The sequence below is a fragment of the Lepisosteus platostomus genome, chromosome 10, assembly GCF_059453375.1.
Source record: "Lepisosteus platostomus isolate fLepPlt1 chromosome 10, fLepPlt1.hap1, whole genome shotgun sequence".
Classification (NCBI taxonomy): domain Eukaryota; kingdom Metazoa; phylum Chordata; class Actinopteri; order Semionotiformes; family Lepisosteidae; genus Lepisosteus; species Lepisosteus platostomus.
Window position 1 is genome coordinate 3,037,174 of NC_142620.1, and position 21,028 is coordinate 3,058,201.

The 21,028-nt window shown below is 46.0% G+C and overlaps 1 protein-coding gene across 4 annotated transcripts in view; it reads right to left on the bottom strand.

Moving 5' to 3' along the window:
- The window catches only part of ttc7b (tetratricopeptide repeat domain 7B), a 55,151-nt gene that overhangs the window by 16,556 nt on the left and 17,567 nt on the right, over positions 1 to 21,028 (bottom strand). For 2 of the 4 annotated variants that reach the window (XM_088647525.1, XM_088647522.1), the window contains exons 6-18: positions 20,004 to 20,082; positions 19,327 to 19,499; positions 18,682 to 18,745; positions 17,911 to 18,048; positions 15,903 to 15,986; positions 15,231 to 15,335; positions 13,714 to 13,831; positions 12,870 to 12,927; positions 10,921 to 10,993; positions 7,949 to 8,109; positions 6,270 to 6,386; positions 3,488 to 3,585; positions 1,228 to 1,380 (exon numbers count right to left, since the gene is read on the bottom strand). In XM_088647525.1, the coding sequence (XP_088503651.1) occupies positions 1,228 to 1,380; positions 3,488 to 3,585; positions 6,270 to 6,386; positions 7,949 to 8,109; positions 10,921 to 10,993; positions 12,870 to 12,927; positions 13,714 to 13,831; positions 15,231 to 15,335; positions 15,903 to 15,986; positions 17,911 to 18,048; positions 18,682 to 18,745; positions 19,327 to 19,499; positions 20,004 to 20,082 (1,421 nt within the window). The remainder of the gene's footprint in view (positions 1 to 1,227; positions 1,381 to 3,487; positions 3,586 to 6,269; positions 6,387 to 7,948; positions 8,110 to 10,920; positions 10,994 to 12,869; positions 12,928 to 13,713; positions 13,832 to 15,230; positions 15,336 to 15,902; positions 15,987 to 17,910; positions 18,049 to 18,681; positions 18,746 to 19,326; positions 19,500 to 20,003; positions 20,083 to 21,028) is intronic. The other 2 variants (XM_088647524.1, XM_088647523.1) reach the window with 1 other exon arrangement.

Sequence of the window (21,028 nt, forward strand, 5' to 3'; positions counted from 1 at the left end):
GCCTTCAGGATGTCCCAGATCACAGGCGTTGCTTCTTCACGTCTAACAGATGCACAGACGGGTTTATTTCTCAAGGGCAAACTGATGGCGTGGTGCGAATTCCGAGATACTGGTCTCTGTCGGCATAACATTTCCAAGAAGCATTTACGTGTGCTGTGATTAAGCTGGGGAAACGGGAGATCTAAACCCTCATCAGGTTTATCAAAGGGTGCCAGCTGACGACCCTCTCTGTAACCATACAGTAATTAGAAACTGCACCAAACTAGGGAAGCGGCTCATCATTTTTCTGGAAGAGCCCCAAAGAGCAGGAGTGGCTCTGTACCTTCCACACTGTGGGAGGTGTTTCTTTTCTGCAAGTTATAGGGAAACACGTTTGAACTGCACCCTGAGTGAGAAGCCGTGAGGATGTTTTCATCTCAGGGCAGACCCCACACATTGCTCCCTGAGCCACCGGCCCAGACAGCCAGTGCTCACCGGCGCTCTGTGGAGAAGACGCACCTCCGACCAGCAAGTGCTTCGTCCTACCGTTACTCTCGTGTTCACAACCCGACAGGCTGCCGGCACCGACCAAGGACAGGAAATGATTTGCAGCGTTTAAAAATAAATGCATGTCTTATGTCACTAAGGAAGGTTAGCTAATGAATGCCGGGAAACACTGCCGATATGACATGGCTCCCATGAGCTGGAGCGGCAGAGGCAGAAGTTCTCTGCCTCTACATTTCCACACCCTTCCACGCTCGGGGTGCTGCTCTTTTACTGCTGGCAAGTGCTCTTGAAATCGGGGGGGAGAGACAGAAGGCGAGGGCACCGCTCATCGGTGAGACCAGCAGAGGACTCAAAACAATACTCCCCCGTCTAATATGGTGCACAGGGTCTTGGACGAGATGCGGTGCTATGAAAACCCATATGTCCTACAGCATGCTGCGTGCGAGGCCGTTTTAAAAGATCTCCGCTGTTAGCGTAACATCTTTCTTTTCGCAATAGGCGAGGGGAAAAGAAAATGGAGAATTTCGGTTCAGCTTAGCAGGTAGCCAAACCAGCCAGTTAGTGACGCTCCTGGAGCTGTCGCCCCAGAGTGGCGCAGCGGGGGGGGGGGGGTCACCCTCGTTACTGGGCGGCATGCGCGAGAGCCGAGCGTGGCCCGGGGGCGCCCCGGCAACAGGACACGGAGTCAGCGCGGCAGCCGAGCGCGGCACGCGGGTGGACGGGACCGGCGACGCGCTTTACAGGCCGAGGACAGCCGGCGCCCCAGGGCGTGGTCGCAGAAAGCATGGCCGCCGGGCTTCGGGGGGGGCTCCGGCTTGGAGGGGGGGCAGTGGTGAGAAGATACAAAGAAGTGGAGGGAAGGTTCTGATCCAGAGACAGAGGACGAGTCTGAAGCTAGAAGAAGAACAGCAACACAAACCATGAGGAAGGCAGGAAGCAAACCAAAACAAAACCAGAATCGGCGCAGGAAAAGAGGAAACACTGAAAGGCCTCGAAGGGAATACTACGAAGGAATCGGGGAAGAAATGAAAGCACACGCACAGAAATTAAAAAAAAAAAAAAAAAAGAGCGATGACAGATGCCTGCGGTGAATAACACGTCACAGAAATGACTCTCGGGTCTCCTCAACTCCTGGGGGGGAAGGGGAGGACAGGTAGCCGGAGCTGGGGGAGCTGCCTGGGTCCTGCAGGCCTTCTGCTGTGCTCCACAGCTCCGGCCAGGGGGCGCAGCAGGAACAATGAAGGAGCAGCGGATCTGAAGGTCTCATCTGCGCCCCACGATCCTCCTTCATGTTACCACAGTAATTCTCAGCCTTAATGGCGCATCACTTTAATGAAAATGTGACACTAGGGAGCTGTATTTTTCTGTTGACATTTACGCACACGCAATAAAAAAAACAACAACACATCAGCAAACAAAATGCTTAAAGCCAATTAAAGTGCTATTAGAACGATTTACTTCTATAAAAGGAGGAGACTATCTGCTGGAGCTTTTGAAATGGATATTAAGAAAGAGACGATTTCAATGGTGAAAACAGTATTTTTTCCTTGGGCTTAAGGAAAGCAAAATGTGTTGAAGTTGTTGTCCAGCTGGGCAAGTTTGGGTCTGCTGTTTATTTGATTTTAAGACGTTTTTTGTTAAAGAAACATAATCATTGCAATCCCCCCCAAAACCCAGACTTCTCCCAGTCCGAATTCACAATCCCTTGGTTCTGAATCACTGTTAATATATCAACCCAGCTACCCAGCAAGGGAAGAACATCCAGAATTAGGCCCAGCACTATGCAGAAAGCCCATTAAAACCCAGGCACCCTTCAATTTACTGAAGAACACAGACAGAGCCAGAGGATCTGTGTGTGGGAGGTGCTGCTGCAGTGAACCCTTGGTCCATGGCTGATGACTGCTGGGCAGAGTCTTCGTGGGGGGAGGCTCTTCCTCAGTGGCTGCTGTGCCGGAAGTCCGAGGCTGAAAGAAAACCCTGAGGGATGTCCGGATGGTGCTCTTCCTCTTTGCCCGGTACCATCAATATTTATCATCTTGCTCTTCCCCACCTCACAGCCTTCATTCACCTGACTCTGGTGTCCTCTCTGTCCCCCGAGCCCGTCTACATACTATGGGTGATAGAGCCTTCTCTTGCAATGCCTCAGAACTCTGGAATTCTCTCCCCAAGGATATCGGAGTGTCACCTTCCCTGAGCTCTTTCAAATCCAGACTCAAAACGCTCTTATTCAGGAAGGCAGGAAGCCTTTTACTTAACTGATGTCTGTGTCTGCCCCTTTGCAACTTCTACCAGATTTAAAACTAGTTTTTTATTGTCCTAACTCTTTAATTTCCTATCATTTTGTTTTCTTTAATGTAATGCACTTTGAGAAGCAACTTTAAAATGTGCTCTATAAAGTTTATTATATCATCATCAAAGGCGCTCTCTGTCAGGCAAGAACAGTTTAATGTGGCGCTCCATACTTGGGCCGTCTTCTTCAGGAATGTCCACAGCTTTTTAGGTCAAGCTGAACATCTTTGGGAGGTGGGTTTCTTCACTGTACACAGTCATAAAACTGTTTAAACAAAAACTGACCACCGTTCGATTACCGCTGGAAGTATTCTGTAACATTGTTGCAGATGACTTTAGACTCGAAAAAACTGGACGTATTCCAAAACTCTGTCACAGAGGACGCATCTTCCCAGGAGAGACCTACTTGACCTCATGTCATTCAAATCCCCATTAAAGTGAAAGGGGCTGACTTTGTTAACCAGATTTCTCATTTTTCAAACTCCATTAATGCAGAATTCTGCAAAACAACTGTTTTGTAAATTGAGGATGCCTGCATCTTAATTTTTGCATTTTGTAAGAGCTAGGGACAGGAACCCGCCATCCCGTACAGGATAAAGGGGTTTGGAGAATGAACTATGAATACCAGTGTTACACGATAAACCTGCATGTTAGCATCAGTAACACAGGTACAGTTTCTCTAGTGGTTTCCACTGTCAGGGCTGCTTCTTACCTGTTTCTGGGTCACTGAAATCGGGCAGCGTCATAGTGTTGAGCTGCCTCCTGTCTGCAATGGCTCTGTCCAACAGACTGCTCCCCCGGCCTGAGTCACTGCAACACAGCACAGAGGGACGGGGCTCGGTCACGCACAGGAGACGTTCGTCACGGCAATGATCAACAAAACAGTACTGTTGGTAGATCCCTTACAGAATTTTTTTAAACTTTCATTAATGACTAGTTACTGTCAGCGAGCTCTGCCGAGGATTTCCAAGATGATAAGAGTCAGAGAACGTCACCTGATTATTAGATCAAATAATCCTAAAAACACTAAAAGCACACATTACAGCGGATGTGGTAAGCCGTGTTCAGTACCCTGAGGGCAATGAAATGAGTTCCCTACCCTTATGAGTCACAGGGTACCTGAAAGATAGCGGGGACCCACTTCCGAAAATTCAAAATAAACCAAAATTTTGACTGGATTTCATTCAAGTCCTCTGGCTTTGCTTGGTGTACCAGTCCTGGTGCTGGGATAAATCAAACTCTTGAACCAAGCAATCATTTCATATCTCAGAGTTAATACGCGATGGTAGGCAGGTATTTCAATGAATAAAATTTAAAAAACAAACAATCACTTCTACAAGAGCTAATACATGACAAATGTGTAACCAAAACCTCACATTGGTTCTGCTCACTGGAATGCAGCAGAAAAGCATTTTTGTTAGATCCACGATCGCTATAATCTAACTAACAGCACGCACTGTTATAAAGGCAAGTCCTTATTTTTGCCTTTTGACATTCTTATTAGATCAGACTATCTACCTGGGCTTTCAGTGAAGGAAATGAACACACAGAGACAACGCGGCCAAGAAGGAAGGAAACCCAAGTCATAAGGAAGGTCCGCTGAAGCCTAGTTGGACGTGTTTTCGTTCCATGATGGGACCGCCACCCGCAGTCGAGAGACCGGCTGTCCGGAGACCCGCAGTCCGGAGACCGGCTGTCCGGAGACCCGCAGTCGGGAGACCGGCTGTCCGGAGACCCGCAGTCGGGAGACCGGCTGTCCGGAGACCGGCTGTCCGGAGACCCGCAGTCGGGAGACCCGCAGTCGGGAGACCCGCAGTCGGGAGACCGGCTGTCCGGAGACCGGCTGTCCGGAGACCCGCAGTCGGGAGACCCGCAGTCGGGAGACCCGCAGTCGGGAGACCCGCAGTCGGGAGACCCGCAGTCGAGAGACCCGCAGTCGAGAGACCGGCTATCGGGAGACCCAGAGTCTAGAGACCGGCTGTCGGGAGACCCGCAGTCGAGAGACCCGCAGTCGAGAGACCGGCTGTCGAGAGACCGGCTGTCGAGAGACCCACAGTCTAGAGACCGGCTGTCGAGAGACCCACAGTCTAGAGACCGGCTGTCGGGAGACCCACAGTCGAGAGACAAACAAACGAAACCTTCACTGCATGACAGAGGTGCCACAGGGGAGCTTCAACAGCGCGGCAATGGCCATTAAAAACGCAAAGATGCCACTGGGGGAAAGCGGACAAAAAGCCTTGGAGGTATTCTGGGAGTCGAAGCGGCTCGACAAACGGCACTGGGTCACTGCTCAGCCTGCAGTCCAACACCAGGGGCCCGTCTTCTCGCTCAGCCTAAACCAGGATAAAATCCAGCCTTGAGGCTGACAGATGCGTCTTTAAGAGATTCTCCAGAGCAAGGCTCCGCAGCTCCCAAAGCAGAAATGTAATTTACACGGCTTGATATTAGAGCGCATGTTATAATCTGATGTGAGAAACCTTCATTTAAAGTAGATGAGCACCCCCTCCTTATTTAATATGGTCTTCCTGTGACTGTTTAATGTGAGCAGAAGGGCAAGATGGCTCAGCTAAGCAGCACAAACAATGTGATCTTCTAGAGTCTGAGGAGTCCTGCGTTTAATTAGTCCCACGGGATTCACGTTACAACTTTAAAAGATGCTTAGGAATGCTGTGTAAACGCTGTACAAGTATCCGCTCCCTTTCATGTGCAGAATCTGCGAAAATATCACCATCAGAGCTGAAAACAGCAGCACAGGGTCAAAGGAAAAAGATCCAGGTTTTCCGAAGAATTTAAGAAAACTTCCCTATAAGAAGTACAAGCATCCCTATAAACTGGGCTTGGAAAGTACATATACGTAAAACAAAATTTGATTTTATTCAACAGTTCTGTTTTTTCATCCCCAAGAAACACTAGGTATGTCATTATACTCAGTTCTGACTATGCGAGAAAGCACCATCGTTTCCCTAACCTTCAGCACGGCCAGCAGAAGACACGGACTCGCTCTGCACTCTGGGCCTGCCTGCGTCCATGATGTGATGATGGAGAGCAAACCAACAGGGAGCTTGCAGTAGGAACCAAGATAGTACGACATAAGGCAATTAAAAATGTGCTGCAACGTAAAACAGCAAAAGGGGGAGACAGATTTATATCCTTCGAGACGTACAATATGCCAATTCTCAGGCCCTTATGTAGGTGAAATGAGTCATAACCTGGCGTTACAGCTGAGTGCTCTGTGCTCTGTGCTTGTTAGGAGTGTTTATTGAACTGTTGTGACTTAGAGCACAAGATATAGATCCTTTCCGGGTTTATAGAATGATTCCACACCTATCTGAGCGACCTTCCACTTCACCAAGATTAGGACCAGTGGCTGTGCAGGAGGCAGGACAAGAGTGCTGTCGGTCGTCATGTCTCACGAGGCCAGTGACTGGCGGAAGAGGGGCCCCACTAGGCCCGCCGGGGGGAGGGAGGGCTCCCATAGACAGCAGCACTCTCACCTGGGGTTCGTGAGGTTGTAGCAGGACTTCCAGATCTGGAGCATGTGCTTACAGGTCAGGAGGGCCTCATCCGGCCCCCTGCAGACGGTTTCCAGTTTCACCTTGGTGAACAGCAGTCTGGAACACAGGAGACAGCAGCATTTCATTAACTTCGAAAACACTCCTTTTACATTTGTTTTTAACTCGTAATTCCGCCTCAGAACCCTTTAACTGGATTAGTGTAAAGTATAGACCGTATTAATCTATTATTAATGTTACTAGAAAAAAACATAATGACTAAAGGGAGACTTCTTTATGGATGGTCAACTTTTATTAAGTGATGGGAGGAACCTGCAAATAAAAAAAAGCAGTGCCAAGACCAATTATTTTAAAATTAATAACCCTTCCGAGTTTAAATGCATTTGCTCATCTGCCTCACCAAACATGTAGTGTACAGTAAAATCACACAAACTAAGAAAACGTATTTTTAGTGTTAAATTAACTGTAGACCCCTTTCTATTCTTAGAAAAACATAAGAAACAAATATGTGTTTACTGTAAGTTTTAGCATGACTTGTAAATTGCAGTAAATGCGTTAACTATAATCATGTTCCTACTACAAAAACTTTTCACTAGAATTCCACTGATCCAGAAACACTGATTGTCGGTGCATTGTGCTGGCCCTGCCCACATAACACCACTGCCAGGGACATCAGCTCCAACTCCCAGAGGGTCACAGAGAAAATCTGACTGCGCATGAGCCATGTTCATCCTCACAGGCTTCTGACTGGGGGCACATACATCCCTAATGGACATACTGTACAGCCCAACCATGCTGGTGAGAAAAGGGATTGTTTTTCCTTCATTTTACAGCTGAGGCAGCGCATAGTAGCGAGCTACTTCCTCCTCAGGGAGAGAGAGAGCTTAAACTATTGGACACATCCAAATTTACACAGAAAACCCATGGTGTAGAATTATAGTCACAAAGAAGCCAGGGTTATCTGAAATAGATCTGTGACAGAGCCCATCACGTGCAAATTAAAAACCAAGAAAAAAAAACAAAAAACCAAGAAAAGTTCTATTTCCGATAACCCTCTATTCTGTAGCTACCTCCTGCTGAAGTGCTGTGTCAGCCCTCCTTGTGGGTCTGCTCGCGCTGTTTTAATTAATAATGCCAGCTGTGGTGCTCCAGCTGCCCAGCAGAATGTGCACAGCCTGAAGCAGACGGCTGCTGGACCCAGGACACAGGACCCAGGACCCAGGACCCGAGCAGGTTTACCAGCGAACAGCTACTGGCCAAGCCAGTCTCTGGACTTCACAGCCGGCACCTTGAATCCCTGAGGCATGCGCCTGTCTAATCAGCACATGTGAGCAGGAAATCAAAACAGCTAAATCAGAAAAAGAAAAGACAAATCGACTCTAACAATTATAAGGGGGACTTACATAATTAAAGAGCTGCCTTGAAGCCCTAACAAATTTTTGTTTTACATTTTGTGTGCACAAGAGAGGCTGGAATCTTGGCAGAGTGCTAAACATTTGATGAGCAACAGTGGGAGAATTGTGAAGGGTGAGCCGAATACACATACATGGCTCCTCCATGCCCCCCAAAACAGAGCCACAGATATGCTTAAAATGAGGTGACAGAACTGGTTGAGCGTTCTTTGCTTTCGAGGCGCACACACACTGAGGGCCGGGGCTCACATGAAGTTCTCGGGGTACTCGCTGAGGGCCATCTCGATGATGTTGAGGGCGTCGTGGTAGTGCTTCTGCGCGGACAGCAGGAGGGCCAGCAGGTGCAGAGAGTGGGCGTCGTCCCCCTGCAGCTGCAGGGCCTGGCGCACGTAGCCCAGCGCCTCGGGGATCTGCCAGGCACAGAGCGCAGCGCTCAGCCTCCGGCTGACGGCAGGCGACAGAGAACAACATGCAGCGCAGCCGGCGGTGAGGGACTCTGAGCGGCGCGTAAAGCCAAACTCGCCAACTAGTCCGATTCGACCCCGGGCAGAGCGGTGGTTCTGTGGCTCAGGATCTGTGCCTGTGGCTGGAAGGTTGCTGGTTCGAATCCCGCAGCCAGCAGAGGAATCCTCTGTTTAACCCCAGCTGCTCCAGGGGCACCGTATAAATGTCTGAGCCTGCGCTCTGACCCCCAGCTTCTCTCCCTGTCTGTGTGTCTCATGGAGAGCAAGCTGGGTTCTGCAAGAAGACACATTCCTAATGCAAGAAATTGCATATGGCCAATAGAAGTGATCTCAACCCTTTTAAAAAAACCCTACTAATTCTCCTATAGTAGTCCTATATTTTAAATACTGTATAAGTAAAAATACTGTAAATACAAGTAATCACTAACTAGCTCTTGCAGGCATGCTTGACGGATATTTCAGAGAATCAAGCAGTTTTTCCATGTTTTCAATGTTTATTTTCCGGAGCTGACTGAGTAAAGCTGTGAGCAAGTAAGCTGAGAGTCGATTGTACATCCGAACACTTTTTTCCCCCCTTTGAACAAAAACAATAATATTTTGGACATTCTAAATATCTTCACTCATGAGACACTGAAGAACGGATTCTCGCAGAGAATCATCTTAAGAACCTGTTCAGGGTCTTGTGAGGTTATGAAACAATGGGCTAGTCTGTGTGTGTGGCCACTATGTCTCCACACCTGGAAAGGATCTCCATCAAGATTTAATCTGCTAGATTCCTGATCTGGATCAGTGGCCCACAGTGGCTTAAAACAGCCCCTTGCAAGCAGTAGTTTGCTTTTTTGTTTTTCCTTTCAGAAGGGCACTCTTTAATATTTGAATGAAATAATTTATATTATTTATATTTACAATACTAATTTGAATAAATACATTAATTACGACTGAAGTTAAAATGCACAGAAGCATTTCCTAAAATGTGAGACTAAATGGATAAGAATATATGCTCAAACGTTAGCAAAATACTTACACTTTACTTACTACCACCTGTTTTTTTAGGACACATTCATTTTACGTTAGAGCCCTACATCATCTACAGATGATGTTCATTTAAACACTATATTTCCAAAGGAGGTACTGTATACACAAATTAGTATAGTAATATAAATTGAATTGAAAGCTAGATCATAAAAGTGAGTTTCAAAATGTTGATATTTAGGATTTGACACTTCTGGAGGTGCACGGTGTAATATAGGCTTGGAGATCAAGGGAATTAAGGTTTTTCAAGCCTTTGTGCCATTCTAAGAATAGTATGATTCTCAAATGCATCCACACAAATAATAACTTCCCCTTTGTATCTGACATGATTAAGTGTGAATCCAGTGTTCTGCTTCACGAAGCACTAAGAAAACTGCTTAAATATCAAAAGAGGTCTGAAGTGAACTTGAAAATCTAATAGAAAAACATCTGAATGTTGACGTTTTAAATCAATTACAGCTTTTACTGGCAATTTCTTGCATTAGGAATTTGCCTTTTCTCACACCCCAGCTTGCTCTCTGTGAGACACACAGACAGGGAGAGAAGCTTGGGGTCAGAGCGCAGGGTCAGCCATTTATACGGTGCCCCTGGAGCAGTTGGGGTTAAGGGCCTTGCTCAGGGGCCCAACGGAGTAGGATTTCTCAGCCGGCTGCGGGATACGAACCGGCAACCTTCCAGCCACAGGCGCAGATCCTGAGCCACAGAGCCACCGCTTTGCCCTACTATTTGCAAACAAAAGTGCGGTTAAATGTTTAGTTTATAAGTATTTGTCGTAGAAATTTATTTCCCATTCGAACGTTTTACCTCCTCATTACACTACCATCACAGTTTGCCAGGGAAACAACCAGAAAATCATGTGAGATGTTTGAAGCTCAGTTGGTCTTCACTCCTGACAACAGGGGGAGCATTATCTTGTACAGTAGGTTGACTTTGTGTCAGGATTTTTTTCCTTTAGATTTATGCAACGCCCCCAAACATGAATATATTCTGGAGAAGAGACAGAAACTAACAGCAGCTGCCCAGCAGTCATTGGAATATAGCAGTGCCATAGACCCGAGAGGCCCAGCTGCAGTGGAACAAATTACTAAACAATATTATGAACAAGAGCCTGCAATGTGATCACCCCCTCCATCAGACGAATATGCACGGTTAAATTTCACAGGCTCTGTGGACGTCTGGGGTAAACTGATCTTGGCGATTAACTGTGACGTCAGTGATGGCGAGTTTTCCATTAAAACACAAAGATCAAGCTTTAACACCAAAAAAAATGGAACAAAATTGCCCAATGTGTGAAGGGAGATAAAACCTTAAACAACCCGCTCCAGTGCTCTTTGAAAAGAATGAAGAATGATTTTCACAACGCGTGAAACCTAAAAACACACTCACGCTCACTGCATACTTTCAAAGCAATGGCGAGAGTGTAAAGTGCCGAGAAATAATGGAAATCAAGATTCTAGGATAAAAACAGTAATGCCATAGGTCAGTTAAGACGGTGGTTTTGAAGCAATACGTCAAAGTTTAAAAACCTTGTCTTTCTACCTGCAACATTACTGCTCCTGAACTGTACAAACTGTACGAAGAATAAACACACATGCATAATGAATGTGCACTTTCTGCCATTTTATGAATGTACTCATTCTTTAATGGGACATCAGAGTGTTTTACAAACAGAAAAACACAAATATCCATGACAAGGAGCAAATGCTTCAAACTGCAGAAACGTACCTGCCGCGAGACAGCAAGCTGCAAGGCCAGGTAAAATACAGCAATGTGGTCTGTTGGGGACAAACTCTGGGCCCTGTGAAATACACACACACACAAACCGGCATGTGAAAGATGGGTACATTTGTCACTTTCTGCAGGTTGTTGATTTAATTATATCTAGCGGGATTTCATTAGAAAAAAAACCTGCACTCCTGAATGTAGTTTACACGAAGGAGGGTCAACCAGAAGAACAAAAAACGTCCGCCCTCCAGTAAAATTGACCACTTTGTTGGTAAAAACCTGAGCAGTTATCCAGCCACAAGCCAAGCTCCGATGCTACAGAACGGTAAGAAATGCTGCTGTTGCACTTCCTCCTCTTTGGCAAGAAGGGTTTCCGAGTCCACAAGAGGCAACAATTAAATCTCACATTAAACAGGCAAAGGGCACTAACTGTCTGGTAGCAGATGGCTTTTTTCCATAAAGCTCAAGGAATGCAATAAATGGGAACCCCATTCAGAAGTCAAATATCTTATTATAAGAAATGAAAATGTTAACGTACTATGAGAGTGATTAAGACATACTTTGGTCAGGAGTTTAAATGAATTAATGAGCTCCTGGAAAAACAATGTCATCGCCTCCTGGTTACTTCAGTGTCAAGGACCGCTTGTGAGAGCTCTGGTTACGATTACCTCACGGACTTCTGAAAATAGAGACCTGAGGAAGAGGCACAGCTCAGGCTGATGCACGTTTTCTCAAACACCGTTTAAAATGAGTGGCAAACTGGCGGAGAGGGCCCCAGTGTTTTAAATGGCACCATTCTAACCACACTTAACCATAGTGCTTAGAAAAGTAAGTCCTAAAAAAAGTCCCAGACAAAGATTTCAGAATACACCGGGGACGTCATACCTGTAAGACAATCAGCATACCCTGAAGATATACACACTCACTCGAAACAAAGGTGCAAGGTTTCCTAGCAGGAGTGCCTGTTGTGGACTACCTTAACACTCAGTTTCCTCGATGGTATTTCTGCACACTCACCTTGTCTAGCTCAAAACAAGTCATGTTTCACGACTCCCATTGGTACGATTAAGCAACAGCCAGCTGGCGTTTTTTCCCTTAATGTCAGGTCAGTTTCTTCTTCCCGTTTGGGATTTTTATGTCTTGATTTAATATATTTATCTACCATATATCTTTACACATCTTTATTTAAAAGCTCATCACCATCCAACTTATTGTGGGTGTGCTCTAACTATGACATTTCAAGACAGAGGAAAGTGGGGAGTAGCTGAATTCAAGCAAGATTTGTTTGTTTTCTTTAAAAAAAATAATCTTTTCAAAAGATTGAGCTCCTTACTGGATGCAACACAAAAAGGAGCAATCTGTGCACAGATGAATGCCTGGATATGCCAGGAGACAGGAGATGCAAGTGTGAGCCTTACTGCTCCAGTTACAGAGGCAGGTGGTGGAAAACCAGCAGACTGGGCTGCAAATCCCTGCAGTTGAGAGCACGTGCCAAAAACCTGGAACCACAGAGAGATACTGCTGTTCTCTGTATGCAGACCAGATACCGGCTTGGAACCACGAGACAGGGCTAACATGGCAGGATCCATAACTGATGCAATACTGTGAAACAGGCAGAGCCCTTTACAGGACATTATTGACCGGAAGAACAGAAACGGTGGCTGACGAGGTCTTCCCTGCCACCGGTCCCTGTCCTCTGCTCGGATGTGGTAACCCCTTGCAGCCCGCATGTCCCTGGTTCTGGATCCAACAGCGCCACTCCCTTGGGAGCTGCTTTGCTGCCTGTTAGTGTTACTCTGAACTACATCTTCTCCTTCCACTCTGGAAACCTGCTGCTGCTGCCTGTAACTGCAACTCTGTGATGTTCACTAGCACTCCTGAACTACAAGTGAGCACGGATCTTCTACACGTCTAGCCTGCATAGAAGTGAGAAGGAAAAACGCATTCACCTCTGAAAAGCGCCAAGAGCCTTCTTCTGATATTCCTCTTGCATTCCCCTCAACGATGCTTAAAACAATAAAACAAAAAACACATGAAATACCACAAACAGGACAGAACAAGGTAACCACACCACACAGGCCCAACCCTAGCCTAGCCCTACCCATTCATAAATGAATTAACTACTGAGAGTCGCTGAGCAGGGTCTGTGTTCTGTGTGCTGAAGCTGCAGGAAACAGGGCCCCTGAAGACAGGTGCTTTTGACCATCCGGACTGAGTGAACAAACAAGTTGAAAAAGTCTAAACAAGCCAGAAAAACCAGTGACGACATGAATAAGAGCTGGCGATCCAGAACGAAAACTGCAGACACACTGTTATTCTAGGACCAGGGCTGGGAAACACTGTTGTGGACAGCTTATACTTTAAGAGCAGAAAGGCAAAATCATTAATGCTGTTTAACATTAGTGTTGCTAGTGGCTGCTTTTTATATTTCTTCTCTCAATGAAGGAAGTAAAATCAAGGCTCCTAAATGTCCACAACCTGGCCTCCTTAGGTGTCCCCTCAAGCTTTCAGATCTACAAAGACTGATCCTTTGATCTACAAAGCTTCTTCCTATTTACATTTTGACACTTCAGCACACAGGCACTGCTTGCACAGTGTCAGCCACAAATCAGCGCTGCGCAGGTATTTCTTTCATTAGACTAGAACAACTTATCTAAATCCTTCGACGCTGGGGAGAGACAAAGCTGTTGCCAAGCACCCTAGTTTTTCAAACACAAGAGCGCAGGTAAGGTGTGGGTCTGACCAGTCCCGACAGGAACAGCGGTGCTCACCCTCCAAGCTGTGTTTACTCACCATCGCTGGCCTTCAGGCTGTACACCAGGCCGATAGCCAGGTAACCTTTGGCCCTAAATTCTGACGCCTTTTCTCCCATATCGACGACCATTTTGGCAAATCTCTCACCTTCTTCCAGCTTTAAAACACAAAGGGGTAAAAGACGTGACGGATCAAACGAATGTAAACAAACCGGCCTGGCAATGCAGAGACCCCCTCCCCCATCTGATTCTGGAATCGCCTATTGTGCGTTTCGCACACCTCAGCTCACGGCCAGGAAACCAGAAACAGGAGATAACAGGAAGTGCGGACAGAACCCTCCGCCCCGCCCACCTTCCAGACACAGCTCAGGGTCCTGGCCAACTGAGCCCTGGCTCCTTCCTCGGCCACGCTCGGCCCTGGGAATCCCGGTCACGGCCAGCTGGTGGCGCGAGCCAGGCTCGAACCCGTGACGCTTAACGCCAGCTCGAGCGCGTGTGTTTATGAGAGGGCCAGAGGCCTCGTGGAGGTCCCACGCAGGACAGGATTGAATCATTCTGCCTGTTCCCTCTTGATATTGCAGTACAAAAAAAAGATCTTCGCTGAAATGAATTACTTTCATCCTTTCTGCAGAGCAGTGGAAACTGATGAACTGATCTTCCATTGAGATCTTAAATTTTAACAGATTCGCTTTCCATCAAAACTGTCTGTTGAGAAGGAAAGCAAAAGGTACCTTAAATAACCAGCGTGGAATTTCTTTAATGTCACTATGGTTTAGATAAGATTTTACAGTATACAAGAGTATACCTCAGGCAAGTTCTTTGGCTTCTCAGAATCCCAAATCAGGCAGCAGAACATTAGACCAGAGGGTCTGATTTACCCTGTAAGCCTGCAACTGCATTTATATGGAAATGTCTGATTCGTAATTTATTCCCCTTTTAATCGAGATAAAGACGGATTCTTTTTCAACACAATAACAATAATAACTAATAATAAAGGCAGACTTCAGGTTTGCTGCTGGAACCTTCTGTCTTTTTTAAAAAGGGAAATTATAATACCCACAATGCTGATTGCGAAAATGTTGTCAGGAGTCTCAGTTAATGTCGGAGCTTCAGAGGCACCTACTGGCGGACAAGGCCCCAGCTCAGATACAGTACCACTTCTCAGAAAAAAGCATGTACTCTACTAGAATAATCTTCGAACTGGATTAATGTCTATATGCAGAAGAAAACTGGCTTTAGAGCATTATTTGCATTTGTGATTTTACGATGAGAATATAGTATATGCATTGATGGGATCCAAAAAAGCGGACACTGCTGTCTCGGATAAATCCAAACCTTCGGCCCACGTGCTAGTGCTGCTAGTCACAGCAGGCCTCACGGGGCAGAAGGAAGAAGTGTCTGGCAAAGAAAAGGTCACCATCAAGAAGTGGGCTTCCGATTTAGAACCGGTCGACAGGAGAGAGTTTGAATTAATCCGGGGTCACAGCTTCGCAGCACGTCCCGCAGCTCACAGGAGGGGGTCAGCAATGAGCACGCAGGCTCGGCCCCAGTACTCACCCAGTGCAGGGTTCCTATGCACAGCTTCACCGCCAGCAGGGGGATGGTGGGGTCATCTGGCTTCAGGCGAATGCACTCCTTCAGCACTCGGACCGCACGGGCCGACTGCGCACAGGACCACAGCGTTACCCCCAGCCCCCCGGAAATAGGAACGGCTACAACCGAGAGGAAGCCATGTGGCCCATCTGGCCCGTCTGGCAGCCTGTAGTTAACGGATCTGGGACCTGATCCAGCTGTTTCTTGGAAGAAGCTAGGATATTGGCTTCAACCACATGGCTGTGCAGCGTGCCACAAGACTTAGGGTAAAGAACAGCCCAGCGTTCATTAGCATTCTTACGAACTGAAGAATAAAATAGTTTGGAAAACACCTCCGATATTAGATGCAAATATCATTCCAACAAAGGCCAATATCACAGCAGGCATCATTTCTTGATCAAATGCTGTATGCTGTTGCTTTGAATGACATAACACAGAAACCCAGAAAGAAAATAAATGTCAGGTAAAGAAAGGTTCTTTTGGCCTGAGGGAACAGCAGATTTTTCTTGCTGAGATAACGTTTCCCTCCACTCTCACTAGTTGATTTTTTTCACGTGAAATACAGCAATACAGTAATAAACTGTCTACTGACAAGTATCGACTTAAATGAAAATACACGGCCTCATCACCACTTACTTTTCCTGCAGCCATCAGTGATAAAGCAAACTGGTACCAAAGGTGAAACTCTTCAAATGCAAACTTCATTGCTCGTTCCAGACACTGTAAAATTAAAAACAAAAACACACTTAGCTAAAAACCAGCACACCAGAATTTTACTTCATCCTTCTCTGTTCTAGCTAAAATAATCAAAAGTTATTTTATAACTGCAAGAACTGAAGAAACAATGAACGAGACCAGAAGATCCTGTTGCCCTTTGATCTCGAAGGAAAGAGGATAAAAGTTTGGATAAACTGAGTATAGTGACACTCGCTGAATCAGAACTAATTTCAGGATGGAGAACCATATGGCCATGCTGCCTGTGGACTCGACATCAGGATTTGTCAGGACAACACTTGCTCAAAGGAAGCCAAATAAAACACATTGGCCAAAGGTCTTCACAACTGAAGGGTTATGTACAGGCTTGAATAAAAATGATGGGCTTTTATTTCCTCCTTGTCCTGTAGAAATGGTTGTAATTAAGACTTTATGTTCTGAGCAGTGGCAAATTTAATACCTGTTTTATTGGGAACATGAATCAAACAGCTGTTTAATGAGGCTGATAACTGCCCAGAGAAATTCATTTTCCGGAGACTATTTAGAGTTGGAGATCTCGAAGGGTTTGATTAATTAACAAGAGGCCAAGGTTTTATATCAAAACAAAAAGTTACAGGCCTGCTTAGAACCACACTGCCTGGCAACAAGGCAGAAAGGGGAACTCCCCCCTCTCTTTCCCCCAAATTAGTGCCCAGCGTCAATATATATCGGCACCAGAACAGCACCATGGCCGCTGTAGTGAGCGGAAAACGCATTACTGCAGACATAACCCACAAATCCAAGAGCTGAGCTTCAAGACCGCAGCTTTCTCCAGCAAGCAGGAAGCTGTTAAACAGGAAACAACACCTACAGGAATTCAAAACCAAAGGCTACAAAACCATGGAGACAGCTCTCCGAGTCACAGCAAGTCACATACTGTAAAGAGAAAAGCTCTGGCAATGTACACAGCAGGCCCCTGACTGCCTCCACCTCCTGCACTCCATCAACACCTGCTTCCAGGGCCGGGTTTACACGATTAAACCATAAACACGCACACGCGCTCAGTTACCGTGTTCTGAAAACCATTCGTGAAAATATTATCTTAGGAAATTAGGATGATCTCCAAAACGGTGAAAAACACAGAAGCTGTATTTAAAATACCGTGGTGCTCATTTACATATAATAAGACGTTCAATGTGAGGCGTGACATTGAAGCCACTGAATTCGATTCAATGACTCCAAATTGGAAAATGAGGGAAACGGTACATGAACCAGCTCCCTGGAGTATGACGATAACGATTATTATTAGCAAGAGCACAACCCTGCTGTAAGATCTCCTGTCTGTCTTGATTTCTCCAGATCCTCACACTAAACAAACATTTCTACTAAATAAACATGCATCTCCCTTTTCCTCATCCGTACTGTGTGGAGCATGAACGAGTTAAAAAAAAAAATTCAGCTGCTTTCATTAAAGACCTAGGCTGGGCATTAGTGCAGTGCAGGAGTGACATGAGATACAGTAATTAAAACCATAACTCAAGCTGAGTTATGCAGCAAAATTTCCTCTGTTCCAATACTAGCTGGCACCTCATATACATAATACCTGCTATATTTCAACACACACAGAAACCATCGATTTGTTTGCCACAGGACTGGCTCACTGCAGCTTTTGCTTAGGAGGAGAATTTTAACACAAGAAGTAGCAGCCTTGTATTATCACACCACCAGTGGATGCAACTATTGCAGGCCAGGTCAGTGATATATTTTAGAGGCACAGAGGCTAGTGACAAGGTCAAGATCTCCGCATGGCAGCACCAAGCGCCACGGTTCGAAGGCTGTCATTCAGGATCCAATCACCAGCGAGAGGAACTTTGATTTGCTCGCTATCGGTCACATGGTTAAAAGACTGGCAAAAGTGCGTTTTCCATGCCCACCATCTCAGCTTGATTACCTCGGATAGCATCTCGTATTGCCCTCTTCTTCCAAGTGCTATTGTCAGCAGGTCGTACACTACAGACGCACTTTGCAAGCTTATAATGCGGTCATTGTTGTGTTCTGGGATTCGGCTCAGAACAGCGTCCCTATTGGCCTGGAAGCAGAAGAGAAGGCACAGAGGTGATTAAGTGAACAGCGCCAGCGCTTCAACGCAAATTACACAGCTGTGCAGAGCCAGCCTTCGCTTTCTGATGTCCTGCTCATAGTCTGACCACGGAGAGCAGTAAACACAGAAAGACTGAAGCTTAACAGCTAAAATATAAACACCTGTAACACAGAACAAACATATCTTCTGGACGGAGAGTCCGCTCAGACTGAAGCAACGGCTGTAAAGAATTCCACGTTAACTTAAATAATCGAACCCTTAACCGAGTCAAAACAGATTTTCTGACTTGCAACACAGTAGAAAACCGTGGCTGAACAGTCTGAGTCTTTGAATGAAAAGCAAAGGAAGAAAAGAGGATTATGTGCTGAATGGTAGCACCTTTAACTCTGTTTTATCAGAGTATTATGTTATTTATTATATCTCTGGCGTGTAATAATGCAGAGAATGTCTTTTCAGAGCACGGATGATCTAGAAATAAACAAACCAAATTACCATGTTCACCAGCCAGAAGGGCAAGTAGGACCTTGAACATGTCAACACGATAAATCTCGAATTAAAATTAAATAAGTGTTAACCAGCAGTTTTAATGCCCGTGCTTGACATAAGAGACATCCAGCTTACCATTGACTCACTAATTAGAAGTAGAAGCAGGGCTTCTTCTGTGTTTTCCTGAGGACAGAATATGCTGCAATTAAAGCAAGAGACCATTAGTTTCTTTTAATAGTTGCTGAATTTATCAACCCCCCTTAGTGCCCTGGCAGTGTACTCATGCTCAAGAGAACTTGGTTCATCAACAGTGGTCAGCTCTAAAACCTGGCTACAATTAAAGCGATGTTTTCAGAAAATATCATTCTCCTTAATTGTGATGGCAGGTACGATCATGCAGCAGTAAGTATTACCATAATACTGCACAGCAGAAGGCATTATTTTCTTTTCCATAAAGCAAATCCCTCAGCCTTTACTTCTTTGAACTCTTACTCAGGCAGCACTGCCTATGACACTCGGTGCCCTATGTACTGAGGTTCAGGCAGACTGTGAAGCTTTCCTCTAGACTTGCTAACACCTCGAACCTGCAGCCCAAAGAGCAGACCACGGGTGTGTCAAACTGGAAGGCCAGAAGTGCCACAGACGAGTCTGTAAGAATGAAAGGCAGTGGAGACAGATGTCGGGATTGCTGTCTGTGCCAGTGCCACATGGGTACACTGCTGAATAGAGAGCACACAGGGTGCCCCCCCCCCCCCCCGAAAGCCCGCCACCGCCGCGCACCTCTCTCCCGAGTACACCCTGGGCCTCCTGCTCAGGGCGTAGTCCTTGGCGCGGGACGCTTGGCGCAGCGGGTCGTCCAGGGGCGAGGGGTGCGGGGGGTCCTCCAGCGGGCTCCAGTAGCTCTGCTCACACATGCCACGCAGCAGGATCTCGGCCAGCTGCCGGGCGATCGTCTGCAGCAAGACCAGCACAGGTCAGAGCCCGGGTCCGCGCCCAGGGCACCCCTGGGGGCGCCTCTCTGAACCACTGACCGACAAAATCCCCACCCGCCGGTCCGCCCGCCTCGGGATGAACCAGCGCTTACAGCCCGGGAGAAATCTTCAACAACAGGATTTAGGTCACGGTTTAGAAACACACTGTGGTTTTGATCAAATTTGCTGAAAATGTCTGATGAATAAAATTAAGTCAAACACCCGCATATTTATAAATATTTTATACAGTTATATTTAAGCATACATGTGCCCCAGGCTTATTTGATGTCAAAGATGTAAAATACATAAATACTAAATACATACAAAAACATTCCTTGCTTCATAATTTCATCAATGATTGTTTTATGCTCTACCGTTATCGCTTGTTGACAGCAGCATTTACGTTAATACCTACACACACGCACTGAGCAGCTCTGGGTCATCAGCCACCAGGACCCAGCCTGCAGACACAGTTTAAAAACCTACCATGCGCAGATTCTGTGTAGTCCTCGTCTCTATAGCCCTCAGAATTTCCCGAAACCGTCCCACTCCTCTTGTCAAATTTCTGTCAGATAAATGATTCAAAAGCACAAGGCAACACCCATTAGGCTTTAAAGGCACCATAAAACACTTCAAACAGTCTCAAAAGGATTCCTTTCCCTGCTGGAAGGAGTCACCTGCCCTCAAAACTGAAATTGACTCCACTTCTTATTTGCTGAGAACCAACTGGAAGAGTCTGAAACACAACACTTCCATCCCACTGGAACTGTTCTATTTTACTCAGGTGCTGCTCTAGATCAAAACAGATCTTTTTAAGCGCATGTTGTATGTTTCCTTGGAAATGCTGTGGAACAGAGCCCTGTCTGATATTGTGTGCAATGATTTTTCAGAACAGGCACAATGATGTGACGCTAATCTAATGTACAGGCAAGGGCAAACTGAGAAAACTTCATATGGGCAGAAACCTTTTAAATGGCTTTCTAAAGCAGTCTGATCAATAAAATAAACTCTTTAATTTTGCTGTACACTCTCCAAGGCTCTCTAACATTAAACATATTCATTAACATGCCATTTTTATTTCAACAAGCTTCACTATAATTACTTGCTAACATCCAATTACATACAGTGTTTGGAAGTCCTAAAATAGGAATCCAAGGGAAGCGTTCTGAAAAATAATTAATTATCTTCTGTATTTTATCACTGACATTCCAGTAAATATCAAGTTCCAGTAAACACACGCACAAAAAACAGGGCTGGTAAACGGGAGCTCAAAATCTCTTATTGGAAATGTGACGGTAACCGCAAAGAGGGGCATTCTGGTCCAGGTCATTCACAAGGGGTTTCAAGGCGCTGCCTGTGCTTTGTTGCCTTTTAAAGCTGAAGGAGTCACGTCCTAATATCTTCACCAAGACTAAGTTCAGGTCCAGACAGAGACATGGTCAGTCCATTGACCCTTGAACCCATATACCCACCCTGTGCCACTTCACCTTCAGAAGCAAAGCCTTTCCCAC